Raw genomic sequence first — 27,989 nt, 5'->3', positions numbered from 1 at the left:
GTTCAGGGGTATTGGCAGCTAACAAGATGTCGCCGACATGTTGAATAAGAGCCACCCCTTTCAGTACAGGAAAAGAACCCAGCTGCCTTTTCAATGCCTGGCTATAAATGCTAGGACTCTCTGTATACCCTTGTGGAGCTCTATAGAATAGGTCTGGGGGTCCGCACCGTACATACACAGGTAGGGGTACGCTCCGTACATACACGGGTGGGGGTACGCTCCGTACATACACGGGTGGGGGTATGCTCCGTACATACACGGGTGGGGGTACGGCGCGTCCATCCGTGGGGGGGCTGGGGGTACGGCGTATCCATCCGTGGGGGGGCTGGGGGCACGGCGCGTCCATCCGTGGGGGGGCTGGGGGTACAGCGCATCCATCCGTGGGGGGGCTGGGGGTACAGCGCATACATACGGGGGGGCTGGGGGTACAGCGCGTACATACAGGGGGGCTGGGGGTACGGTGCGAACATACGGGGAGGGCTGGGGGGGGTGTTCGGCGCGTACCGGGCCCCCTTTTCCTCACGCTTCGCGGCGTCCTTAGCTTTTCCGGCACTTTTTGGGTGCCGTAAAAATATTGCCGTCCGGAGTGCTGTCGGTACGAATCGTACTTGCTGGTACGTAAAAAGCTGCCTAACTCCGTACGAATGTCGCGTATGCGCTGTCCCGGATCACATTCATATGTATTTTTCAGTCGGTCGGTGTTTCTTCCGATTCGTACGGAAATGGTGTTTCCGTACGAATCATACTTGCATGTTTTTACGGTCTTTTTCCCGGGTACGAGTCGGACGGAGAAAACGCTCCGTCCGACTATTCGTACAGGGTTTTTCCAGGATCGGAATCGGCACCATAGTGTCATGTTTAAGTGGAAATATCTGAGTGTCAGTGCCCTCCACCAATGTACGCACTAGTGCAGTGGAATAAGATACAAGCGTTTTAACCCTCAATGAGTACTGCTCTCTCGCAAGCCTAATCAGGCTGCCTAGATCCTGAAGCTATGTTAATATGGTTCCAATAGAGATCTCAGGTAAATCTACCTAGGCCTGCTTGTAGGCCCCAGAGTTTATAGAGCTAAAGGCGGAGGTTGTTCGCCTATCTCACTCCGAAACTCTGGAACTCATTACCCACCAGCCTAAGACTAGATGAAAACTTAATGAGCTTCAGAAAACAATTGAAAACTTATCGTTATGCCTAAACATCTATCACTCCAGCTAGGACAGGTAGTGCTGGGAAGCCTGCGTTGGGTAGCCATGCGCTTTACAAGACATGAGAATTTAATTGAACTCCCATAGGTGTAGCAAGTATGTGTTATATGCAGCATTGACCCTACAACATACACTGCACGGGCACCCTACGTCAGATTTACAACCAACCACATACATATGGGAAATCCTCATCGCACACGCCGTTCAATATGTATACTACTGTTCAGAGAAAGCCAAGTTCTTCAAGATGCTCAACGTCTGTTCCAAAATTAATGCCCTTCTACGGACAACTTTTATCTGCATCAAACCCCTCACAGTCACCGTTGTATATTAAGAAATGAGGTTGATATGAGTAGAAAAGTGCTCACAAGAGTCCTGCGCTGCCATTGGCGGCCTTGGCCGCCTCTCCTCATTTCACCTGGGCCCCCTCCTGGGACCCAGGAGATCGATGTGGAGGCCGTGAGGCTCCAGACTTCCGGTTTACGGCCGCAGGCTCTGCCTCAGGCCAGGCAGACGTGCCTGACTTCCTGGTTGCCTTGCTGCAGCCGGGAGAAGATTTCTTAGGCGGCCCGGGCCGTAGCGGTGGAAAGTGGGGTGGGAACCCGCCATCAATCAAAGCACATGAGCGGGGTGGGCACCCGCAAAGGCACAAAATGCGGGGTGGGCACCTGCAATTTTAAATACTCATCAAGTAGGCTCCCGCTAGGCAGGCAAAATGCGGGGTGGGCACCCGCTCCTCTTGACATCATGGGTGAATCCATACGATGGGGATTCCCCCTCAAAGGGGCTGCAGCTCTGCGCAGCACAGCCCACACTCTCCTCCTTCTGGGCAAAAGAAAGAAAATAAAGCACAGCGCTCACGAGGCACTAGAAGCAGGAGTTCTACATCAAAAAGCATCAGTCCAAGCAAAAATGTTCTTCTAGGTCCAGGGGGCACAGCTGGGCCCAGCGAGGCCAGCACACAGGGCCCTCCAGCCGGGAGGTAAGCCCCCATGGCAGTTTCTCCTGGGCCCCAGCAGCAGCACGCCCCCAAGTCAGGTACAGCACACCAGCATAGAAGCACCTCATGGGGTCACAGCCCCTATACTTATACCACTTCCCTCCTTTGTCTGCAGCGCAGGGCTTGTGGAACCAGATGCAACTGGTTCAGGGGGGAAGTGGAGCACTTTGTTTTGCAAGTTCCTCTTCCCCTTTGTCAGGTGGCGGCTAGGTGATCAGCCTCACCACAGGGGGCGGAGCCAGCATTGTCCAGGCTGGGCACAGTCCTATTCAGGGGATTACCCCTCCCACTACTCCCAGCACAGATGTCCCATTCAGCCCAGCGCTGACTCACCCTGCCCCTCCTGGAGCCACACACACCTCCCAGCCCCTGTCACTCACAAGCCAGACATGCACATCGGCAGGCAGACACATAGCACACAGAAATGCCAACTTCCAAAAATGGCATTTCTAAAATAGTTATAATAAATCTGCGCACACCATAGCGCATCATTTATTAATACAATTCCATCCATACTAAACTCGACCACTCTGCTCCTCCCATCCCAGGAATTTCCACTGACACACGCTGATCAGGGAATCCCCAATGCATTCCTAAGGGAGGGCAGGCCAATCTCACCAAAGGCACACAGAGAGCGCACGCACTTTACACTGGACCACAGTGCTAAAGTGCCCAGAGTCCTAAAACCACCAACACCAGGTCACAGAAAAAGGCTAGGAGAATGCAAAAAGTTTAGGGGTGAACCTGCCGAGAGGGCCAAGTCCAACACTTCAAATACAATAAAACGAGCACTGACAAATCCAATAGGTCTGGCCTTGGCAGGTTGTGTGAATGTTAATTAGCTTTTTATTAAGACATAAGTCCTTACAAACTTAACATTATTTAAATCATCCTTGATGTGGTATTTTACTAATTATGGTTTTAAAAAACAAGCCTTTCATTGATGCCAGTAGAATTTATTATTATTGTTGGTGAAGGAGACGAGAATGCATGTTTATCTAACAGAGAATTGAATCTAAATCAGCTGCAATGTTACTTAAACACTTAGGAACTTTAAAATAAATCAGCGTCTAATGGGCACCTAAAGTTTAGCCCGTGTTTAACCCCTTGCGTGCGCACGACGTCTCCCGGCCGTCGTGCATTACGGTGGGCGTGTGCGCACGACGGCTGGGAGACGTTGTGTTCCCGAACGCCGTTTATTTCTCCCGCACAGCGGGAGAAATAAACCCACACGCAAGGGGTTAATATTAATACAACAATAAATACCACATTTTGAATCAGCCTTGTCACTGAAGATGAAGGAACTATTTTAGGCGGATGTGAACAATGTGCACAGGGTGGTGATTGCCCTGCTGTCTGCTGTGGTGGGTGGAGCAAAAAGTGAAGGACGTTTGAACAAACCAATGGGTGAAGATTTCTGACCAGCAACCCCTCTATGTCTACATAAGAACCAGTGTATTAATAGACAGGTCACTGCAACAAGTGCTGAAGTTGAGTGTTCACCGTTCACACCACAGCAGAGTGTCGTTTGCATAAAACATGTATTAATATATTTCTTAATAAGTACATTTAGCTCCGTCTCTGCCAGTCTGAGAACTCCCCTCATGAGACTCCTATATAAACAGGGCGTGGTCGGATGTGTGAGGTGGGATGTGTCTCTAGAGGGGAGTAAGTCAAGGATGGGAAGGAAATGAAGATAAAACTGAACTTGCGACGCCCGTGTCTGGGCTCTGCTTTACTCCTCTCCATGTCTCTTCTGTCCTGCAGGTTGCGAGGCTGCGCCCTCACCGAATCATGCTGCGAAGACCTCGTCTCTGCCCTGAAAACAAACACATCCCTCACAGAGCTCGACCTGGGAGACAATAATCTGGGAGACACTGGAGTGAAGAAGTTGTGTGAAGGCCTAAAACATCCAAACTGCAAACTACAGAAGCTGAGGTACAGAGCTGTGCAGTTCTTATCACGTCATTGATTTCTAAAATATACATCGTAGGTGGGGCTCACACATATATTTTAAAAAATGCATTTAAATGTTTACATGATAGTCTCTTTTCTGTTAATGTTGTGAGAAAGGCACCCATTAATAACATATGTGAACTAAGTCAGGTTTGTGAAGTGGGGGTACCCAAGCACAAATCCATGGTCATGAAAGAAGCCCCTGTCATGGTGCAGAGAGGCACTTTTTAGAGTCTGTTTCTCCGGTATTTGGGCTCAAATGGAATAGGTCTTAACCAGAGGGCAGGTCTGTCCCTTCCAGTGAGAGCGCCTCCCCCACCAGTCTCCCTGCTGTTACCAGACCGGCTGCTGGATACAAGGCCAAGGAATGTCAGTGAGACATGGGGGGCTCCGAGGCCCTCTTCATTCTCTGCAGGGGGCTCCGAGGCCCTCTTCATTCTCTGCGGGGAGGGGCTCCGAGGCCCTCTTCATTTTCTGCGGGGGGGCTCCGAGGCCCTCTTCATTCTCTGCGGGGGGCTCTGAGGCCCTCTTCACATTCTGCAGGAGGGAGCTGTAAGATGAAAGGCAGAGCAGGCTGCAGAGAGGGGCAGCTGTAAAATGAAAGCTAGAGCAGGCTGCAGAGAAGGGCAGCTGTAAGATGAAAGCTAGAGCAGGCTGCAGAGAAGGGCAGCTGTAAGATGAAAGCTAGAGCAGGCTGCAGAGAAGGGCAGCTGTAAAATGAAGGCTAGAGCATGCTACGAAGAGGATCATCTGTGAGATGAAAGGCGGATCAGGCTGCAGAAAAGGGGCAGCTGTGGTTCACAGTGTGCTTAGACAGCAGTGCTGCTGAGGTTTACAGTGTGCTTAGACAGCAGAGCTGCTGAGGTTCACAGTGTGCTTACATAGTAGGGTTGCTGAGGTTCACAGTGTGCTTTGACAGCAGAGCTGCTGAGGATCACGGTGTGCTTACATAGAATAGCTGCTGAGGTTCACGGTGGGCTTAGATAACAGAGCTGCTGAGGTTCCCAGTGTGCTTAGACATCAGAGCTGCTGAGGTTCACGGTATGCTTAGACAGCAGAGCTGCTGAGCTTCACGGTGTGCTTACATAGAATAGCTGCTGAGGTTCACGGTGGGCTTAGATAACAGAGCTGCTAAGGTTCCCAGTGTGCTTAGACATCAGAGCTGCTGAGGTTCACGGTATGCTTAGACAGCAGAGCTGCTGAGGTTCACGGTGTGCTTAGACAGCAAAGCTGCTGAGGTTCGAGTGTGCTTACGTAGTAGACCTGCTGAGGTTCACTGAGCTTAGACAGAGCTACTAAGGTTAATGTGTGCTTAGACAGCAGTGCTGCTGAGGTTCACGGTGTGCTTAGACTGCAGAGCTGCTGAGGTTCACAGTGGGCTTACATAGTATAGCTGCTGAGGTTCACGGTGGGCTTAGATAACAGAGCTGCTGAGGTTCCCAGTGTGCTTAGACATCAGAGCTGCTGAGGTTCACGGTATGCTTAGACAGCAGAGATGCTGAGGTTCACGGTGTGCTTATATAGTAGGGCTGCTGAGGTTTGCAGTGTGTGCTTAGACAGCAGCGCTGCTTAGATTCGCGGTGTGCTTAGAAAGCAGCGCTGCTGAAGTTCATGGTGTGCTTACATAGTAGGGCTGCTGAGGTTCACAGTGTGCTTAGACAGCAGCGTTGCCGAGGTTCACAGTATGCTAAGACAGCAACGATGCTGAGGTTCACAGTGTGCTTAGACAGCAGCGCTACTGAGGTTCACGGTGTGCTTAGAAAGCAGAGCTGCTGAGGTTCACAGTGTGCTTAGACAGCAGAGCTGCTGAGGTTCACGGTGTGCTTACATAGTAGGGTTGCTGAGGTTCATGGTGTGTGCTTAGACAGCAGCGCTGCCTAGATTCACAGTGTGCTTGGAAAGCAGCGCTGCTGAGGCTCTTGCTGTGCTTAGACAGCAGAGTTGCTGAGGTTCGCAAGTGGTTACGTAGTAGAGCTGCTGAGGTTCACTGTGTGCTTAGACAGCATAGCTGCTGAGCCTCCCTCTGTGCTTAGACAGCAGCGCTGCCGAGGTTCACAGTGTGCTTACACAGTAGGGCTGCTGAGGTTCACAGTGTGCTTAGACAGCAGCGTTGCCAAGGTTCACAGTATGCTAAGACAGCAATGATGCTGAGGTTCACGGTGTGCTTAGACAGCAGCGCTGCTGAGGTTCACAGTGTGTTTAGAAAGCAGAGCTGCTGAGGTTCAGGGTGTACTTAGTCAGCAGAGCTGCTGAGGTTCACAGTGTGCTTAGACAGCAGAGCTGCTGAGGTTCACGGTGTGCTTACATAGTAGGGTTGCTGAGGTCCATGGTGTCTGCTTAGATAGCCGCGCTGCTGTGGATCATGGTATGCTTAGACAGCAGTGCTGCTGAGGGTCACAGTGTGCTAAGACAGCAACGCTGCTGATGTTCACAGTGTGCTTAGAAAGCAGTGCTGCTGAGGTTCACGGTGTGCTTACATAGAATAGCTGCTGAGGTTCACGGTGTGTGGTTAGACAGCAGTGCTGCTTAGATTCACGGTGTGCTTGGAAAGAGGCGCTGCTGAGGCTCTTGCTGTGCCTGGACAGCAGAGCTGCTGAGGTTCACGCGTGCTTACGTAGTAGAGCTGTTAAGGTTCACTGGGTGCTTAGACAGCATAGCTGCTGAGGCTCCCTCTGTGCTTAGACAGCAGAGCTGCTGAGGTTCACTGTAAGCTTAGACAGAGCTGCTAAGACTCATGTGTGCTTAGATAGCAGAGTTGCTGAGGTTCATGGTGCTATGACAGCACAGCTGCTGAGGTTCACAGTGTGCTTAAACAGCAGAGCTGCTGAGGTTCACAGTGTGCTTGGACAGCAGCGCTGCTGAGGTTCACAGTGTGCTAAGACAACAGAGCTGCTGTGGTTCACAGTGTGACTAGACAGCAGAGCTGCTGAGGTTCATCGTGTGCTTACATATCAGCGCTTCTGAGGTTCACGTTGTGCTAAGACAGCAATGCTGCTGAGGTTCACAGTGTGCTTAGACAGCAGAGTTGCTGAGGTTCACGGTGTGCTTTGAAAGCAGCGCTGCTGAGGTTCACGGTATGCTTACATAGTAGGGCTGCTGAGGTTCACGGTGTGTGCTTAGACAGCAGAGCTGCTGAGGTTCACGGTGTGCTTAGACAGCAGAACTGCTGAGGTTCACGGTGTGCTTAGACAGCAGAGCTGCTACAGTTCATGGTGTGCTTAGACAGCAGAGCTGCTGTGGTTCACAGTGTGCGTAGACAGCAGAGCTGCTCAGGTTCACGGTGTGCTTAGACAGCAGAGCTGCTACGGTTCATGGTGTGCTTAACAGCAGAGCTGCTGAGGTTCACAGTGTGCTTAGACAGCAGAGCTGCTGAGGTTCACGGCGTGCTTAGACAGCAGAGCTGCTGAGATTCACAGTGTACTTAGAGAGCAGAGCTGCTGAGATTCAGGGTGTGCTTAGATAGCAGAGCTGCTGAGGTTCACGGTGTGCTTAGACAGCAGAGCTGCTACAGTTCATGGTGTGCTTAGACAGCAGAGCTGCTGTGGTTCACAGTGTGCTTAGATAGCAGAGTTGCTGAGGTTCATGGTGCTATGACAGCACAGCTGCTGAGGTTCACAGTGTGCTTAAACAGCAGAGCTGCTGAGGTTCACAGTGTGCTTAGAGAGCAGAGCTGCTGAGGTTCACGGTGTGCTTAGAGAGCAGAGCTGCTGAGGTCCACAGTGTGCTTAGAGAGCAGAGCTGCTGAGATTCAGGGTGTGCTTAGATAGCAGAGCTGCTGACGTTCACGGTGTGCTTAGAGAGCAGAGCTGCTGAGGTCCACAGTGTGCTTAGACAGCAGAGCTGCTGAGGATCACGGTTTGATTAGCACATATGACAAGAGGCATCTTTGTAAATTGTCTCGTTAGGTGACCTATAATCACTCACGGTAATTCCTTTAAAGAGAAACAAGAACCCTAGCCAATTGCTGCCCTTCACCTGAAGGCCACAAAGATAAACACAGACGAAAGGCCACTCAACCAATTCCTGGTAGAGCAGGCTGCTTCATATCATGCTTGGAGTTTAATGTATTAGGACAAGACCCGGGCACTCACCAGAAATAGGACTGTTTGGAATGATTTGCCCTCCCATGCAGTGCTTAGAAGAAAATGGAAAGGCACAAGCAGGGTCAATAGGTCGGGCCTCGGCTGGAATTGCAATCAATCAATCAAGTAATTTGTAAAGCGCACTACATACCCGTAAGGGTTTCAAGGCACTGGGGGGATGCGGAGAGGGGGGGTGGGTGCTGCTGCTACTGGTCGAAGAGCCAGGTCTTGAGTTGCCTCCTGAAGGTCAGCAGGTCTTCGGTATGTCGTAGGTAGAGGGGGAGAGTGTTCGAGGTCTTGGCGGCGCGGTGGGAGAAGGACCTGCCTCCGGAAGTGGTTCTCTGGATGCGCGGGACCGTGGCCAGGGCGTGGTCAGCGGAGCAAAGTTTCCTGTTGGGTACGTAGAAGGAGAGTCGGTTGTTGAGATAGGCTGGTCCAGTCTTGTGGAGTGCCTTGTGTGCGTGGATCAGGAGCTTGAAGGAGATTCTTCTGTCGACGGGGAGCCAGTGCAGGTTCCTCAGGTGGGGGGTGATGTGGTCGTGGCGCGGGACATCGAGGATCAGGTGTGCAGAGGCGTTCTGAATTCTCTGCAGTCTGTTGATGAGCTTGGACGAGGCTCCGGCGTACAGGGCGTTTCCATAGTCGAGTCTGCTGCTGACTAGGGCCTGGGTGACTGTTTTCCTCATGTTTGTCGGGATCCATCTGTAGATCTTGTGGAGCATGCAGAGGGTGTTGAAGCAGGTGGAGGAGACTGCGTTGACTTGTTTGGTCTTGGTGAGTTTCGAGTCGAGGATGATTCCCAGGTTGCGTGCGTGGTTGGTGGGGGCCGGGGGGGTCCCCAGTGCTGCGGGCCACCATATGTCATCCCATGCTGAGGGGTTGGACCCGAGGATGAGGATCTCCATCTTGTCTGAGTTCAGCTTAAGTCAGCTTTCCTTCATCCAGTCGGCGACGGCCTTCATCCCCTGGTGAAGGCTGGATTTGGTGGTGAAAGGGTCCTTGGTGAGGGAGAGGATCAGCTGCGTGTCGTCGGCGTAGGAGATTATGTTGAGGTCGTGCTGTCGGGCGATGCGTGCTAGTGGTGCCATGTAGACGTTGAACAGCGTCGGGCTGAGGGAGGATCCTTGAGGGACGCCGCAGATGATCTCGGAGGCCTCGGACCAGAACGGGGGGAGGCGGACTCTCTGAGTTCTGCCTGAGAGGAAGGAGGTGGTCCAGTCCAGGGCTTTCTCCCGGATCCCTGCGTTTTGGAGTCACGTGCGTAGTGTGTGGTGGCAGACGGTGTCGAAGGCGGCGGAGAGATCCAGGAGGATGAGGGCCGCCGTCCTGCCGTTGTCTAGAAGGATCCTGATGTCGTCTGTGGAGGCGATGAGGGCGGTCTCGGTGCTGTGGTTGCTGCGGAATCCAGATTGGGAGGGGTCCAGGATGTTGTTGTCTTTGAGGTGACGGGTGAGCTGGATGTTAACTATCTTCTCGATGACCTTTGCTTGGAACGGAAGCAGGGAGATGGGCCGGAAGTTCTTGAGGTCGCTCGGATCCGCCTTGGGTTTCTTCAGTAGGGCGTTGATCTCTGCGTGCTTCCACTTCTCAGGGAAGGTAGCAGTCTCAAAGGAGAGGTTGATGATGTTGCACAGGTGGGGTGCGATGGAATTGCCGGTTTTGTTGAAGATGTGGTGCGGGAGAGGGTCGGACGGGGATCCGGAGTGGATTGTTCCCACGGTCCTGATTGTGTCCTCGATGCTCATGTTAGCCCAGGTTGTCAGGGTGTCGTGGGTGGTGGGGTGCGGTGGGTTTGGTTCGGCGCAGTCGGCAGGGGTCGTCCGGGGTCTGAAGCTGTTATGGATGTTGGTGATTTTCTGGTGAAAGAAGGTGGCGAGGCAGTCGCACAGGGCTTGTGATGGTGGGATGTCGTTGGCACTGGAGCTGGGGTTGGAGAGTTCCTTCACAATTGTGAAGAGCTCCTTGCTGTTGTGTGCATTGTTGTCAAGGCGGTCTGTGAAGGAGGTCTTTATGGTGGTCCTGATGAGGTGGTGGTGGTTGCGGATGGCGTCTTTGTGGGCAGCACGGCTGTCTGGCGTCTTGTCGTTGTGCCATATGTTCTCCAATTTCCTGCAGGTGCGTTTAGAGTCGAGGAGTTCCGGGGTGAACTAGCTGACTCTTTTGCTGGTGTCTCTGTTGGTGGGTTTTTTCAGCGGGGCTACGGTGTTGGCGCAGTCGTACATCCAGCGTTCGAGGGTGAGTGCACCCTCTTCGGGGTTGTTGGGGTGAGGGTTGAGTGCAAGGCTTGTCTGTAGTTGTTCTTCAGTGACTTTGCCCCAGCAATGGCGGGGGGTCTGTAGGGTGCGGTGGTGTGTGGGGGGTTTTCGGAAGGAGAAGTGGATGCATAGGTGGTCTATCCAGGTGAGTTCGGAGGCGTGGCTGAAGGTGACGTGGGGGCTAGAAGAGAAGATGGCATCTAGCGTGTGACCGTCGATGTGGGTCGGCGTCGTGACGAGCTGTTTCAGTCAGAGGTTGGCGAGGTTGGCGATCAGGGTGGTGGAGTTGTTGTCGTTATTGTTCTCCAGGTGATAGTTCAGGTCTCCGAGGAGGATGTAGTCGGTGGAGGTCAGCGCGTGCGTGCTGATGAGTTCGGCGATGGAGGTGCAGAATTGAGGCCAGGGTCCTGGCGGTCTGTAGATGAGAGTGCCTCTTAGGGTGGTGTTGGGGTCCGTGTGGATCTGGAAGTGCATGTGTTCGGCGGTGCTGAGGGTTTCGTTGGAGTTTGTTGAGATCCTGATGGTGTTTTGGTGGACAATGGAGATTCCTCCTCCGGCCCTGTTGGTGCGGTCTCTGCGGGTGATCTTGTACCCGTCTGGGATGGCTATGGCGATGTTTGGCGAGGAGGCTTCGTTCATCCAGCTCTCGGTGAGGAAGGCGATGTCCGGTGAAGCGGTGTCGAGTAGGTCCCAGAGTTCGACGGCGTGTTTGTGTGCGGAACGGGTGTTGATCAGGATGCATCTAAGCTTGGTTGGGTTCCGTCGTGGCAGGCATCTTGGCGCTTTCGAGGCAGGAGAAGCTGCAGTTCCGGCAGGTGAAGGGACCGTGGGTGCGCTTCGGGGCAGCCTTGCAGCAGGTGTGGGTCCTTCCTGGGTTGAGAGCGGTGAGGGTGTTGGCGTTGTAGCGGAGGCGGCTGTCCTGGTGGCTGCTGCGGGGGCCAGGAGTTCTGGCGCTGGACGCGGTCCAGGCACGGACGGGCGCAGACGGGCTTGCCTTAGGCGTGCCTTCGGCGCGCCCGCTGCGCGCGGACGCCATATATGGGGAGGTGGGGAGGGAGGAGCAGCTGGGAGGCAGGAGGCGAGGGACGGGTGGAGCGAATGGGCGCGGAGGGGGTGGGGCCGCAGGGGAGGCAGCGGCGGGGAAGGGGGAAGGAGACCGGCACGGGGCACGGACTCGAGAAGGGGGCACAGAAAAGAGCACAAGGGGAACAAAATCAAAGGGGCACAGAAGGCACAGAAGTCAGCACAGGGGTACAATATAAACGGAGGCACAGAAGTTGGCGAGGGGTACAGAATAAAAGGTGGCACAGGAGCAAAGCGGCGAGCGGGGGGCAGGGGGCACAGACAGTTTCAGGCACACACAATAGGCGGGTACAAACCTGAGGCCACCACTGGCCACCAGGGATGAGGCGCAGGTGGAAGCCTGCGGATGGTGGAGGGCCTTGATATCATCAATGGCAACTTGTTTCTTTTGCCATAATTTTTTTTAATTATTCAGTGATGTAGCTGTTTTAATAATGATGTTTTTAAATAGCAAGCATTTAATTTAGGAAACAGCCTTTACACCGCAATTGTTACAACGCATGCATTTACCCCGCAGGCAACGAAAAAGGTGTGAAGCAGTGGGTAGCAGGTGTTGGATTTAACTCCAACACCTTCCCTACTGCTGCACTTCCCGGACAACAAGTCGGGGTAAAGTTTGGTGTTGCAAAAGCATGCGGGTTAATGGCATGGGTTGTAACGTCACATAGCCATTTAATTTATTTAATGAATTTTATTATTATTGGTGAATGAGACAAGATTACATCACCATCTAACAAAGCGCTCAAAGAAAAATCAGCTGAAATGTCATTTAAACACATTTTAACTTGAAAATAAATCATCATCTAACTGGGCAACAATGGTCCAGGAAAAAATAAATAACCAGTCTTTAAAATTAATATAAAAATAAATAACACATTTTAAATCCGTTTTGCCATTGAAGACGAAGGAACTATTTTTAGGCGGATGTGAACGATGTGCACAGGCCTTTGAGTGCCCATGCTGTAGGCTGTGGAGGGCGGAAGCAAAGTGTGAACGACGTTTTAACAGACCAATAGTTGAAGATTTCTTATCAGAAGCCTGTCTATGCTACATAACAAGCAGTTAAAGTTGTGACTTTACCATTTACACCACAGCAGAGTTTACAGCATAAAACATATATTAATATATTTGTGTACATCTAGCTCCGCCTCTGCTAGTCTGAGAACGCCTCTCATGAGGTTCCTATATAAACAGGGCGTGGTCGGATGTGTAAGGTCGGATGTGTCACTAGAGGAGGGTAAGTCAAGGACGGGAAGGAAATGAAGATAAAACTCAAGATGTGACGCCCGTGTCTGTGCTCTGCTTTACTCCTCCCCATATCTCTTCTGTCCTGCAGGTTGCGAGGCTGCGCCGTCACCGATTCATGCTGCGAAGGCCTCGTATCTGTCCTGGAAACAAACACAGAGCTCACAGAGCTTGAACTGAGCGAAAATGAGCAACTGGGAGACACTGCCGTGAAGAAGTTGTGTGAAGGCCTAAAACATCCAAACTGCAAACTACAGAAACTGGGGTACAGAGCTGTGCAATTCTTATCACGTCATTGATTTTTAAAATATACATCGTAGGTGGGGCTCACACGTATATTTTAAAAATGCATTTAACTGTTTACATGATTGTCTGTTTTCTGTTAATGTTGTGAGAAAGTCACACCCATTAATAACATTTGTGAATTAAGTCAGCTTTGTGAAGTGGGGGTACCCAAGCCCCAATCCATGGTCATAAAAGAAGCCCCTGTCATGGTGCAGAGGGGCACTTTTTAAAGCCTGTTTCTCAGGTTTTTGGGCTCAAATGGAATAAGTCTTAACTAGAGGGCTGGTCTGTTCCTCACCTACCCCAACCAGTCTCCCTGCTGTTAACAGACCGGCTTCTGGATACAAGGCCGAGGAATGTCAGTGAGACATGGGGGGCTCCGAGGCCCTCTTCATTCTCTGCGGGGGGAACACATCATTTTGTGTTACACCACAGAGGGGACACGTACAGCTTATGCAGGGCCTGATTCAGGCCCGCAGCCGGGAGTGCATTGTTAGACGAGCTCCGGACCCTTAGAAATGACAGTATAAAGGAGTGGACATTTGTTTTTCACGGTGACAATCTCTCTCCCTGACCCTCTCCCCTTAATGAACTCCCAATTTGCTTGTCTCTTGCCTAGCCTTTCCTCGCAGTCCGCCTTCAGGGTCTCATTTATGAGTTTTTTCCGTAGGGCAGCCCTGCAGGCCTTCCTGCTGCGCTGCCCTACGGCAAAAGAAAAGGGCAGGAATGGGCCGTATCTATCGGATACGGAGCACTCCTGCCCTTTTCTCCTGCGCTGGTGCACAATGAGCTGCTGTGCGCCAACACAGGCACAAAAACAATCACAAGAGGCTTTTTCCTCTTTCTATGTGCACCACAGAACGCTGCACACATACTAAAAGGAAACATTAGGAGAAATTAAGATATTTCTCCTCGTTGCGCCTCCCTTACGCCACCACAGCCCCTCCTATGCATCAGCTTCTGCCTCTCGCATCGGAATTCCTGGTACTGAGGACACACTCACTTTTGCTTATTCCACTCACATCTTGTCTTCAGTGCATCACCTCTCACTCTGCTGGAGGACCGATTTCAGGTACAGAGGATCACAAGTGTGTATTGCACTCAGTTCTTGTCTTCAGTACATCTTCTCTCTCTGCTGTTGGACAGATCTCCTCAGGTGCAGAGGATCACAGGTGTGTATTGCACTCAATTCTTGTCTTCAGTACATCTTCTCTCACTGCTGTTGGACAGATCACCTCAGGTGCAGAGGATCACAGGTGTGTATTGCACTCAGTCTTGTCTTCAGTGCATCTTCTCTACCGGATGTATGTCGTTACAACGCACACTTTTACAACGCATGCACTTACAACGCATTTTTTACAACGCAACATCCATTACAACGCATTCCATTACATAGCATGACACAACGCATTTTTAAAAACTACCTTTACAACGCATTCCATTACATCGCATACTACCTTTACAACGCATACCATTACAACGCATAATATTAAATTGCATTTAAGGTAAGTATTAGATAGTATAGGGGTAAAAATTACTTTTCTAACTCCAGGGGGTGCAACAGTAGGGTAAGTGTTGGATAGTATAGGGGTAAAAATTACTATTCTAACTCCAGGGGGTGCAACAGTAGGGAAAGTGTTGGATAGTATAGGGGTAAAAATTACTATTCTAACTCCAGGGGGTGCAACAGTAGGGTAAGTGTTGGATAGTATAGGGGTAAAAATTACTATTCTATCTCCAGGGGGTGCAACAGTAGGGTAAGTGTTGGATAGTATAGGGGTAAAAATTGCTATTCTAACTCCAGGGGGTGCAACAGTAGGGTAAGTGTTGGATAGTATAGGGGTAAAAATTACTATTCTAACTCCAGGGGGTGCAACAGTAGGGTAAGTGTTGGATAGTATAGGGGTAAAAATTACTATTCTAACTCCAGGGGGTGCAACAGTAGGGAAAGTGTTGGATAGTATAGGGGTAAAAATTACTATTCTAACTCCAGGGGGTGCAACAGTAGGGTAAGTGTTGGATAGTATAGGGGTAAAAATTACTATTCTAACTCCAGGGGGTGCAACAGTATGGTAAGTGTTGGATAGTATAGGGGTAAAAATTACTATTCTAACTCCAGGGGGTGCAACAGTAGGGTAAGTGTTGGATAGTGTAGTGTAATATTATGCGTTGTAATGGTATGCGTTGTAAAGGTAGTATGCGATGTAATGGAATGCGTTGTAAAGGTAGTTTTTAAAAATGCGTTGTAGTGTCATGCTATGTAATGGAATGCGTTGTAATGGATGTTGCGTTGTAAAAAATGCGTTGTAACTGTAGTGCGTTGTAAAAGTTGCGTTGTAAATGTTGTTCCCCTCTCTACCTCTGCTGTTGGACAGATCTCCTCAGGTGCAGAGGATCACAGGTGTGTATTGCCCCCAGTTCTTGTCTTCAGTGCATCTTCTCTCACTCTGCTGTTGGACCGATCTCCTCAGGTGCAGAGGATCACAGGTGAGTATTGCACTCAGTTCTTGTCTTCAGCGCATATTCTCTCTTCTGCTTTTAGACAGATCTCCTCAGGTGCAGAGGATCACAGGTGTGTATTGCCCCCAGTTCTTGTCTTCAGTGCATCTTCTCTCCCTCTGCTGTTGGACGGATCTCCTCAGGTGCAGAGGATCACAGGTGTGTATCTCACTCAGTTCTTGTCTTCAGCGCATCTTCTCTCTTCTGCTTTTGGACAGATCTCCTCAGGTGCAGAGGATCACAGGTGTGTATTGCCCCCAGTTCTTGTCTTCAGCGCATCTTCTCTCTTCTGCTTTTGGACAGATCTCCTCAGGTGCAGAGGATCACAGGTGTGTATTGCCCCCAGTTCTTGTCTTCAATGCATCTTCTCTCTTCTGCTGTTGGACAGATCTCCTCAGGTGCAGAGGATCACAGGTGTGTATTGCACTCAGTTCTTGTCTTCAGTACATCTTCTCTCACTGCTGTTGGACGGATCTCCTCAGGTGCAGAGGATCACAGGTGTGTATCTCACTCAGTTCTTGTCTTCAGCGCATCTTCTCTCACTCCTGTTGGACAGATCTCCTCGGGTGCAGAGGGTCACAGGTGTGTATTGCACTCACTTCTTGTCTTCAGTGTATCTTCTCTCACTCCTGTTGGACAGATCTCCTCAGGTGCAGAGGGTCACAGGTGTGTATTGCACTCAGTTCTTGTCTTCAGTGCATCTTCTCTCTTCTGCTTTTGGACAAATCCTCTGGTGCAGAGGATCACAGGTGAGTATTGCATTCAGTCTTGTCTTCAGTGCATCTTCTCTCACTCTGCTGTCAGACAGATCTCCTCGGGTGCAGAGGGTCACAGGTGTGTATTGCATTCAGTTATTGTCTTCAGTACATCTTCTCTCACTCTGCTGTTGGACAAATCTCCTCAGGTGCAGAGGATCACAGATGTGTATTGCACTCAGTTCTTGTCTTCGGTGCATCTTCTCTCACTCTGCTGTCAGACAGATCTCCTCGGGTGCAGAGGGTCACAGGTGTGTATTGCACTCAGTTCTTGTCTTCAGTGCATCTTCTCTCTTCTGCTGTTGGACAGATCTCCTTGGGTGCAGAGGATCACAGGTATGTATTGCACTCAGTTCTTGTCTTCAGTACATCTTCTCTCACTCTGCTGTCAGACAGATCTCCTCGGGTGCAGAGGATCACAGGTGTGTATTGCACTCAGTTCTTGTCTTCAGTGCATCTTCTCTCACTCTGCTGTCAGACAGATCTCCTCGGGTGCAGAGGGTCACAGGTGTGTATTGCACTCAGTTCTTGTCTTCAGTGCATCTTCTCTCTTCTGCTGTTGGACAGATCTCCTTGGGTGCAGAGGATCACAGGTATGTATTGCACTCAGTTCTTGTCTTCAGTACATCTTCTCTCACTCTGCTGTCAGACAGATCTCCTCGGGTGCAGAGGATCACAGGTGTGTATTGCACTCAGTTCTTGTCTTCAGTGCATCTTCTCTCACTCTGCTGTCAGACAGATCTCCTCGGGTGCAGAGGGTCACAGGTGTGTATTGCACTCAGTTCTTGTCTTCAGTGCATCTTCTCTCTTCTGCTGTTGGACAGATCACCTCAGGTGCAGAGGATCACAGGTGTGTATTGCATTCAGTTATTGTCTTCAGTACATCTTCTCTCTCTGCTGTTGGACAGATCTCCTCAGGTGCAGAGGATCACAGGTGTGTATTGCACTCAGTTCTTGTCTTCAGTGCATCTCCTCTAGCTCTGCTGTTGGACAGATCTCCTCAGGTGCAGAGGATCACAGATGTGTATCTCACTCAGTTCTTGTCTTCAGTGCATCTTCTCTCACTCTGCTGTTGGGCGGATCTCCTCAGGTGCAGAGGATCACAGGTGAGTATTGCCCCCAGTTCTTGTCTTCAGCGCATCTTCTCTCTTCTGCTTTTGGACAGATCTCCTCAGGTGCAGAGGATCACCGGTGTGTATTGCCCCCAGTTCTTGTCTTCAGTGCATCTTCTCTCTTCTGCTGTTGGACAGATCTCCTCAGGTGCAGAGGATCACAGGTGTGTATTGCACTCAGTTCTTGTCTTCAGTACATCTTCTCTCACTGCTGTTGGACAGATCACCTCAGGTGCAGAGGATCACAGGTGTGTATTGCACTCAGTTCTTGTCTTCAGCGCATCTTCTCTCTTCTGCTTTTGGACAAATCCTCTGGTGCAGAGGATCACAGGTGTGTATTGCACTCAGTTCTTGTCTTCAGTGTATCTTCTCTCACTCTGCTGTTGGACAGATCTCCTCAGGTGCAGAGGATCACAGGTGTGTACTGCACTCAGTTCTTGTTTTCAGCGCATCTTCTCTCTTCTGCTTTTGGACAAATCCTCTGGTGCAGAGGATCACAGATGTGTATTGCACTCAGTTCTTGTCTTCGGTGCATCTTCTCTCACTGCTGTTGGACAGATCTCCTCAGGTGCAGAGGATCACAGGTGTGTATTGCACTCAGTTCTTGTCTTCAGTACATCTTCTCTCACTGCTGTTGGACAGATCACCTCAGGTGCAGAGGATCACAGGTGTGTATTGCACTCAGTTCTTGTCTTCAGTACATCTTCTCTCACTGCTGTTGGACAGATCACCTCAGGTGCAGAGGATCACAGGTGTGTATTGCACTCAGTTCTTGTCTTCAGCGCATCTTCTCTCTTCTGCTTTTGGGCAAATCCTCTGGTGCAGAGGATCACAGGTGAGTATTGAACTCAGTCTTGTCTTCAGTGCATCTTCTCTCACTCTGCTGTTGGACAGATATCCTCAGGTGCAGAGGATCACAGGTGTGTATTGCACTCAGTTCTTGTCTTCAGTGCATCTTCTCTCTCTGCTGTTGGACAGATCTCCTCAGGTGCAGGGGATCACAGATGTGTATTGCAGTCAGTTCTTGTCTTCAGTGCATCTTCTCTCTCTGCTGTTGGACAGATCTCCTCAGGTGCAGGGGATCACAGATGTGTATTGCACTCAGTTCTTGACTTCAGTACATCTTCTCTCTCTGCTGTTGGTCTGATCTCCTCAGGTGCAGAGGATCACAGGTGTGTATTGCACTCAGTTCTTGTCTTCAGCGCATCTTCTCTAGCTCTGCTGTTGGACAGATCTCCTCAGGTGCAGAGGGTCACAGGTGTGTATTGCACTCAGTTCTTGTCTTCAGTGCATCTTCTCTAGCTCTGCTGTCAGACAGATCTCCTTGGGTGCAGAGGATCACAAGTGTGTATTGCACTCTGTTGGAAAGGCGTTCGCCGGAAGGGGGTTCGATACACGTCCTGCCCACCCCTTTGACCCACCTCTCCCAAATAAGCCGAACCAGGCGCGCACACCCTGAACTGCACTGTGAACAGAGGGACACCACACGTATTCTCTGTAGGACGATAAGTTCTTTTATCGATGATTTCAAGGGATCTTTATGACCCAAAAGGCAAATAGTACAGCAGTGGCACAACGTACCACAAGTCAGGCGTGGGGAATGGGGGTAGCGGGACAGTCTTTTAAGATAGTGTCTCTGCGAAATACCCTGCGGAAGCTCACAATCCTCGAGCCGGAGGGTGTCGTGTCTCTGGGCGATCTCTTCCCGAGTCGTCCTCAAGGGGAGCGCCGCGAGTCTCTCAGCAGGCACAGGTGGTCGGAGTTCAGGAGCCGCGATTCCGTCAGCAGGGCTCAGATGGTTCAATAGCTGGGGGCCGCGAGTCACTCAGCAGGCCTAGGTGGTTCAGTGTTCGGGAGCCGCGACCTAGTCCGCAGGGCTCAGATGGTTCAATAGCAAGAGGCCGCGAGTCACTCAGCAGGCCCAGGTGACTTCAGCGTTCAGGAGCCGCGACAGCGTCTGCAGGCTCAGATGGTTCCCGTTCTTCTCTGTCCTTGTTTCTCCGGCACCCCTTGTTATACTCCGCTGGTTCTTTGAAGTCCGGAGTGCTCGCAGAGGGGGGACTGGGGTGATGGAGGGGGTTCGGCGGGATTTCCTGCCGCTCACTTCTTTGGTCTTTTCAGGTGGGCCTGGGAGGGACCCCAGACGCTCGGTAGGGGAGGCGCCTGCTCCCCAGGGGCCTGGTGGCCGATTGAGTCCTCCCGGGGAAGGCGACCCGAGGTGTGACTGGGCTGGCGCCTCTGGGTCTGTGTTGAGGCTCCCGCTTCCTTGGTTGGACATGCGTGGTAGGGTGGTGAGTTGGTCAGGCCTCTGGCCGGCCCGCGGATCGGGGGTGGCTGGGGCGGCCGGAGTCGGGGATGTCGTGTCTTGAGGGTGGTTGCAGGTTGGCTGGATGATGGAGAGGGCCACGCCGTGAGGCCGGTCTCACACGCGTCCCCCCCAGCTGAAAGGCGTGGAGAACTACCCATCCACTGGGGGGTTCTCCTCGCCGAAGCGGAAGAACTGGGACAGGCCGTCGGCGTTGGCATGATCCGTCCCGGGGCGATGTTCGACAGTGAAATCCATCCCTTGGAGGGAGATGGACCATCGTAGTAGCTTGGGGTTCTCCCCCCTCATCCGCATTAGCCATTGCAAGGGCCGGTGGTCCGTCTGTACTCGAAAATGGGTTCCGAACAAGTAGGGCCGCAGTTTCTTGAGGGCCCAGACTACGGCAAAGGCCTCTCGCTCTATAGTACTCCAACGCTGCTCTCTCGGCAGCAGCCTTCGGCTGATGAAAGCTATGGGCTGATCAATGCCCTTGTCGTCGAACTGCGAGAGCATGGCCCCGATGCCATGTTCGGATGCGTCGGTCTGGACCACGAACTCTTGGGAGTAGTCGGGGGCCTTGAGTACGGGAGCGGTGCACATGGTGGTTTTCAAGGCGTCGAACGCCTGCTGGCACTGGGGGGTCCACTGCACCTTCTGCGGAAGCTTCTTGGAGGTCAATTCTGTGAGGGGCCCTGCGATACTACCATAATTTTTAATGAACCTCCGGTAGTACCCCGTAAGGCCCAGGAAGGCCCGAACCTCTGTCTGCGTGGTGGGGGGCTCCCAGGACTTGATGGCATCGATCTTCGGCTGGAGAGGGGCGACCTGGCCGCTGCCCACCTGATGCCCCAGGTAGACCACGGAGCCTTGTCCGAGCTGGCATTTGCTGGCTTTCACTGTCAGGCCTGCTCGGCGAGGGCCATTAGTACTTGTCGGAGGTGCTGGAGATGCTCGTGCCATTGAGAGCTGAATACGGCGATGTCGTCAAGGTACGCTGCGCTGAACTCCTCGAGTCCGGCCAGGACCTTGTTCACCAACCGCTGGAACGTGGCTGGGGCGTTTTTCATTCCGAACGGCATGACCCTGAAGCGGTAGTGGCCATCTGGCGTGGAGAAGGCAGAGCGCTCTTTCGCCCCTTCCGTGAGAGCGATCTGCCAGTACCCGCAGGTCAGGTCGAAAGTGCTGAGGAACTGGGCGGCCCCCAGGCGGTCGATGAGCTCGTCGGCTCGGGGAATAGGGTGAGCGTCTGCCCGCGTGACCGCGTTGAGCCCCCGATAGTCTACACAGAATCTTAGTTCGGGGGCGACCCCTGGGGAGGCCGCCTTCGGGACCAGAACCACCGGGCTGGCCCAGGGGCTGTCGGAGGGCTCGATGACCCCTAGGTTGAGCATTTTCTGTACCTCGGTCTTGATGCAGGTGCGGATCCGGTCAGGCACCCGGTAGGCTCGGTGTCTCACAGGCGGGCAGTCGCCGGTGTCCACGTCGTGGACACACCAGTCGGTCACCCTTGGAATGAGGGAGAAGAGGTCTGCGAATTGTCCGAGCAGCTGGCGGCAGTCGTCGGCCTGCTGGGGAGTGAGGGTGGCCGACAGTGTCACACCCTCCACGGAACCGTCCAGTTCTTTCGTGCATAGGAGGTCGGGCAGGGGTTCAGTGTCTTCTTCTGCCCCCTCATCGGTGGCCAGTAGCAAACTCAATTCTGTCCTTACGAAGTGGGGCTTGAGACGGTTTACGTGGAGGACCCGGAGGGGGTTCCGTGGGGACTGTACGTCGACCAGATACGTGACCTGGCTCTTCCGTTCGACCACCTTGAATGGGCCAGTCCATTTGTCTTGTAGGGCGCAGGGTTTCACCGGAGCCATGACCCAAACCCGCTGGCCCGGCTGGAACTCGACCAGGGTTGCGTTCTGGTCATACCAGCGCTTCATTTCTTCTTGGCTGGCCTCGAGGTTAGCCTCTGCAAGTTCTCTAAACTTCCTTGTCTGGTTGCGGAGCGCCAGGATGTAGCGGAACACATCCGGGGGTGTCCCCCGGGGGCTTGTCTCCCAGCCCTCTTTGACCAGGCTCAGGGGCCCTCGAACGGGATGTCCGTACAGCAGTTCGAAGGGGCTGAACCCCAGATACTTTTGGGGAACCTCCCGGTACGCGAATAGGAGGCAAGGGAGGAGGACGTCCCATTTCCGGCGCAGGGGCTCTTCGAGGCCCAGGATCATTCCCTTCAGGGTTCGGTTGAAGCGTTCCACCAGGCCGTTGCCCTGGGGGTGGTAGGGGGTCGTGAACTTATACGTGACTCCGCACTGCTGCCACAGGGACTTCATGTAGCGGGATATAAAGTTCGTGCCGCGATCACTCACAACCTCGCGGGGAAATCCGACACGGGAGAAGATCCCCATGAGAGCCCGGCCCACCACGGGAGCCGTCACGGTGCGGAGGGGGATGGCCTCGGGGTAGCGGGTGGCATGGTCCACCAGGACAAGGATGAATCTGTGGCCCTGGGCGGTCTTCGGATCCAGGGGTCCCACGATGTCGATGCCGACCCGCTCGAACGGGGTACTCACAACGGGGAACGGTTGTAAGGGAGCTTTGCGTTTTCCGCCACTCTTCCCACTGCCCTGGCACGTGAGGCATGATTTGCAGTGTGCTTCTACATTCGCTCGCATCTTGGGCCAATAGAAGTGGGTAACCAATCGCTGATATGTCTTGTCTTGGCCTAAGTGGCCTGCCAAGGGTACATCGTGGGCCAGGCCCAGGAGGAGGCTCCGGAACCGCAGGGGTACCACCAGTACTCGTGCTGCGCCGAGCTCGGCGGATTTTTGCTCGCTGTAGAGGAGGCCATTGTCCCAATAGACCCAATGGGTTCCGGTTTGGTCACCGGCGACCTGGGCTTCGGCTTGTTGTCTAAGTCCCTCGAGGGAGGGGCAAGTGGTCTGTTCCTGGCAGAACTCTTCGCGGGAGGGCCCCCCTTCGCAGTGCCACTGGGCCAACTCGGGCAGTTCTTCGAGTTCCATCGGGGCCTCTGGGGCGGAAGGTTCCGGTCCTTCCCCTGGGTTAGTGTCTCCTTCTTCCTCGGAAGGAGGGTTGTCTGCTTCTGGTAGGGGGTCCCTGCTCTCGGGGAAAGTGTTCGGTAAGAGGGCTTCACCGCCCTTGGAGGGGGCCACTCGTGCGGTCATGGAGCGCGTGGTGGCGCAGACCCATTCTGGTAGGCCCATCATCTCCAGGTGGGCTCTTCGTTCTACCTGCCCCCACGGGGAACTCTCCAGGTCGTTGCCCAGGAGGCAGTCTACGGGCTGCGAGGTCCGGACCGCTACCTTCAGTTCTCCGGAGACCCCTCCCCACTCGAAGGGCACCAGGGCCATCTGGCAGAGGCTCTCAGAATTGTCGGAGGATACGACCGGACAGAGGGCTCCGGCTAGGATCTGGTCTTCGGAAATTAGGCTGCGGTGGACCGCGGTGACACTCGCCCCGGTGTCGCGAAGGCCCTCGACTCGGTGGCCGTTGATGGTCACCCGCTGTCGGTACTTTTCTGTGTTGGCGGGCAAGGGTGTCCCGGGGACCATTTCTCGATCACCAAGGGAGACCAGGGCCATGGCTGCCGGTTCCCATTCCTCGGAGTCTTCCATTTCTTCCCCCAGAGCCACGGAGGCCATCTGCCGGGTCGGGGGGTTGGTTGTGGTGGTTCGCTGATACTGGGGACACTGGGGGTCATTGGCGTAGTGTCCGGGCTGCTGGCAGCGGAAGCAGGTGATCCTAGCTCGTGGACCTGGTCGTCCTGGGGCTCCGGTGCTGGCTGGAGACTGGGCCGAACCCGCCGCTGGTGGGCTGCTGGGGGGGCTGGTGGAGGACCCCCCGGCAAAGTCTCTTGGTCGGCCGTGGTTCCCTTCGCCCCTCTGGCGGGGGGACCCTGACTGTGGCGGCCGTAGTCCCCCACGGGGCCCCGGGTGGCCCGGGTGTTCACCCAACGATCAGCCTCAGCGGCCAGCTTCCGAGGGTCGGTGAGTTTACTGTCTAGGAGATGCTGGCGCAGTTCTATAAAGCAATTGGCCGCTAAATGTTCCCAGGCGATCAGGTCGAACAGTTCTTCGAAGGTGGAGACCTTGCTGCCCTTGATCCACCCGTCCAAGGCTCGGCTGTAAAAGTTCACGTATTCGACCCACGTGGTGCCCGGTATCTTTTTGCAATCTCGGAACCGTTGTCGGTACATTTCGGGGGTGAGTCCGTACCGGCCCACGAGGGCTTCCTTCATGTGGCTGTAGGAGTTCATGACCGCGGAGGGCAGATCGATCAGAGTGTCCCTTCCTTCGCTTAAGAACCGGCCCCATAGGCCAGCCCCCCAATCCTTCTGCGGGACTCGGTGAGAGGTCATGGCGACTTCGTAGGCCTTAAACCACTGCTGGATATCATCGTTCTTATAATACTCCTTGACCACATCCTTGGGGATGTGAACTTTGGTTTCCCCGGCGGGAGTGGGCTGTGGATTCCCGGGCGGCTGTGACTTTTCGTGTCTAGCCCGCCACTCAATCTCCTTCAGGCCGCGTTCATGTTCTAGCTGGAGTTTCTTTTCGTCGTGCTCCCTTTGGAGTCTCTTCTCTTCGAGTTCCCCTTGTAGCCGTAACTGCTCGACGGCTAACTTCTTCTCTGCCAGTTTTATCTCTCCCTCGATTTTTAGTTTTGCCAGTTCCAGTTCGTGGTTGCGGCTTCTCTCTCGGTCCGCTAGTTCCTCGGAGGACAGGTTCCTCTCTGGCCCGTTGTTTCTCGCCGGGGTGCTTGTTTGTTCATGGGTAGAGTCTTCTTCCGTTTGGGTCGGGGGCGCCCCCGTCTCGACCCAGGCTTTCAGGACTTTCTGGAAGTCTTCCTTTGTGCTTAGTCCGGTGGTAGCGATGCCAAGGTCTTTGCAAAACTGTTTGAGTTCTCTATGCGTGTAATAGTCCAATTGATCCTCTCGGAACGGTGAGCTTATTTCGGTACCTGCGGCACCCAGGGGGGTTTCTCCTTCCATCTCTGTTTGGTAGTGCGTCAGTCGTTCACTGCACGCTCTCTTTCGGTGACGGCTCGGATCCCGTCGTCTGCCACCAAATGTTGGAAAGGCGTTCGCCGGAAGGGGGTTCGATACACGTCCTGCCCACCCCTTTGACCCACCTCTCCCAAATAAGCCGAACCAGGCGCGCACACCCTGAACTGCACTGTGAACAGAGGGACACCACACGTATTCTCTGTAGGACGATAAGTTCTTTTATCAATGATTTCAAGGGATCTTTATGACCCAAAAGGCAAATAGTACAGCAGTGGCACAACGTACCACAAGTCAGTCGTGGGGAATGGGGGTAGCGGGACAGTCTTTCAAGATAGTGTCTCTGCGAAATACCCTGCGGAAGCTCACAATCCTCGAGCCGGAGGGTGTCGTGTCTCTGGGCGATCTCTTCCTGAGTCGTCCTCAAGGGGAGCGCCGCGAGTCTCCCAGCAGGCACAGGTGGTCGGAGTTCAGGAGCCGCGATTCCGTCAGCAGGGCTCAGATAGTTCAATAGCTGGGGGCCGCGAGTCACTCAGCAGGCCTAGGTGGTTCAGTGTTCGGGAGCTGCGACCTAGTCCGCAGGGCTCAGATGGTTTAATAGCAAGAGGCCGCGAGTCACTCAGCAGGCCCAGGTGACTTCAGCGTTCAGGAGCTGCGACAGCGTCTGCAGGCTCAGATGGTTCCCGTTCTTCTCTGTCCTTGTTTCTCCGGCACCCCTTGTTATACTCCGCTGGTTCTTTGAAGTCCGGAGTGCTCGCAGAGGGGGGACTGGGGTGACGGAGGGGGTTCGGCGGGATTTCCTGCCGCTCACTTCTTTGGTCTTTTCAGGTGGGCCTGGGAGGGAACCCAGACGCTCGGTAGGGGAGGCGCCTGCTCCCCAGGGGCCTGGTGGCCGATTGAGTCCTCCCGGGGAAGGCGACCCGAGGTGTGACTGGGCTGGCGCCTCTGGGTCTGTGTTGAGGCTCCCGCTTCCTTGGTTGGACATGCGTGGTAGGGTGGTGAGTTGGTCAGGCCTCTGGCCGGCCCGCGGATCGGGGGTGGCTGGGGCGGCCGGAGTCGGGGATGTCGTGTCTTGAGGGTGGTTGCAGGTTGGCTGGATGATGGAGAGGGCCACGCCGTGAGGCCGGTCTCACACACTCAGTTCTTGACTTCAGTGCATCTTCTCTCTTCTGCTGTTGCACAGATCTCCTCGGGTGCAGAGGATCACAGGTGTGTATTGCCCCCAGTTCTTGCCTTCAGTGCATCTTCTCTAGCTCTGCTGTTGGACAGATCTCCTCTGGTGCAGAGGATCACAGGTGTGTATTGCACTCAGTTCTTATCTTCAGTGCTTCTTCTCACTCTGCTGTTGGATAGATCTTGCCAGGTGTAGATAACTAATGTGTTTCACTACAATCTGCCAACTATTCACTCTCGCCCTTTCACAAGGCTTGTTGTACCTTGCACCGGTCACCGTTACTGGACTGTGACTGTCCCCCAAAGCTTAGACTTGCTTAAAGAGGTCAAAGAGAAGTGAGGATCTCATGCACCATAGTTCGTGTTCTGAGCTCTGTTCAAACGGCTGATCGTCCAGAGTTAAAGGAGCTTTTCCTGGTTCAGCAAAAGCCTCCACTGAAGATCAGGAGGAGGCAATGAAAAGTAGAGCAGGCTGCATAGAGGGGCAGCTGAAAGATGAAAGGTAGAGCAGGCTGCAGAGAGGGGCAGCTGCAAGATGAAAGTCTGAGAAGGCTGCGGAGAGGGCCCACTGTAAGATGAAAGGAAGAGTAGCCTGAGGCGAGGGCCAACTGTAAGATGAAAGGTAGAGCAGGCTGCAGAGAGGGGTAGCTATAAGATGAAAGAAAGAGCAGGCTGCAGAGAGGGGCAGCTGCAACATGAAAGAAAGAGCAGGCTGCAGAGAGGGACAGCTGCAACATGAAAGTCAGAGCAGGCTGCGGAGAGGGCCAGCTGTAAGATGAAAGGTAGAGCAGGCTGTAAGATGAAAGGTAGAGCAGTCTACAGAGGGGGCAGCTGCAAGATGAAGTCAGAGCAGGCTGCAGAGAGGGACAATTGTAAGATGAAAGGTAGAGCAGGCTGCAGAGGGGCTGCTGTAAGAAGAAAGGCAGAGCAGGCAGCGTAGAGGAACACTGTTAGATGAAAAGCAGAGCAGGGTGCAGAGAGGGACAACTGTAAGATAAAATGTGGAACAGACTGCAGATAAAGGAAGAAGAGGATATAGAGAGGGGCAGCTGTAAGTTGAAAGGCAGAGCAGGCTGCAGCTTCGAGATGAATGTCAGAGCAGGTTGCAGAGAGGGGCAGCTGTAAGATGAAAGACAGAAAAGACTGCAGAAAGGAGTAGCTGTAAGATGAAAGGAAGAGTAGCCTGCAGAGAGGGCCAGCTGCAAGATAAAAGGCAGAGCAGGCAGCAGAGAGGGGCAGCTATAAGATGAAAGGCAGAGCAGGCTGCAGAGAGGGGCAGCTTCAAGATGGATGTGAGAGCAGGCTGAGGCCAACTGTAAGATGAAAGGAAGAGTAGCCTGCGGAGAGGGCCAACTGTAAGATGAAAAGAAGTGTAGCCTGCGGAGAGGGCCAGCTGTAAGTTGAAAGGTAGAGCAGACTGGAGAGAGGGGCAGCTGCAGGATGACAGGTGGAGCAGGCTGCAGAGAGGGGAAGCTGCAAAATGGAAGTCAGAGCAGGCTGCGGAGAGGGCCAGCTGTAAGATGAAAGGCAGAGAGGGCTGCGGACAGGGGCAGCTATAAAATGAAAGGCAGAGCAGGCTGCAGAAGGGCCACTGTAAGATGAAAGGCAGAGCTGGCAGCGTAGAGGAACAGCTGTTAGCTGAAAAGCAGAGCAGGGTTCTGAGAGGGCAGCTGTAAGATGAAAGGTACATCATGCTGCAGAGAGGGGCAACTATAAGATCAAAGGTTGAACAGACTGCAGATAAGGGCAACTGTAAGATGAAAGGCAGAAAAGGCTTCAGAGAGGGGCAGCTGTAAGATGTAAGGCAGAGCAAACAGCGGAGAGGAGCAGCTGTAAGATGAAAGGCAGAGCAGGCTGCGGAGAGGGGCAACTGCGAGATGAAAAGCAGAACAAGCAGCGGAGAGGAGCAGCTGTAAGATGAAAGGCAGGACAGGCTGCAGAGAGGGCAGCTCTAAGATGAAAGGTAGAGCAGGCAGCAGAGATGGACAGATGTTGCAGGCTGTAGAGAGGGGCAGCTGTAAGATGAAAG

General features: G+C 53.3%; 1 protein-coding gene across 4 annotated transcripts in view; it reads left to right on the top strand.

Moving 5' to 3' along the window:
• The window catches only part of LOC146808616 (NACHT, LRR and PYD domains-containing protein 12-like), a 493,486-nt gene that overhangs the window by 190,449 nt on the left and 275,048 nt on the right, over positions 1-27,989 (top strand). For all 4 annotated transcript variants that reach the window (XM_085623630.1, XM_085623628.1, XM_085623629.1 and 1 more), the window contains 2 exons: positions 3,970-4,140; positions 12,915-13,088. In XM_085623630.1, coding sequence (XP_085479756.1) covers positions 3,970-4,140; positions 12,915-13,088 — 345 coding nt within the window. The remainder of the gene's footprint in view (positions 1-3,969; positions 4,141-12,914; positions 13,089-27,989) is intronic.

Source organism: Triturus cristatus, chromosome 8 (genome assembly GCF_964204655.1).
Source record: "Triturus cristatus chromosome 8, aTriCri1.1, whole genome shotgun sequence".
In the NCBI taxonomy this organism is placed as follows: domain Eukaryota; kingdom Metazoa; phylum Chordata; class Amphibia; order Caudata; family Salamandridae; genus Triturus; species Triturus cristatus.
Note: the sequence above shows the minus strand (reverse complement) of the source record. Positions and strands in the feature narration are given on the sequence as shown.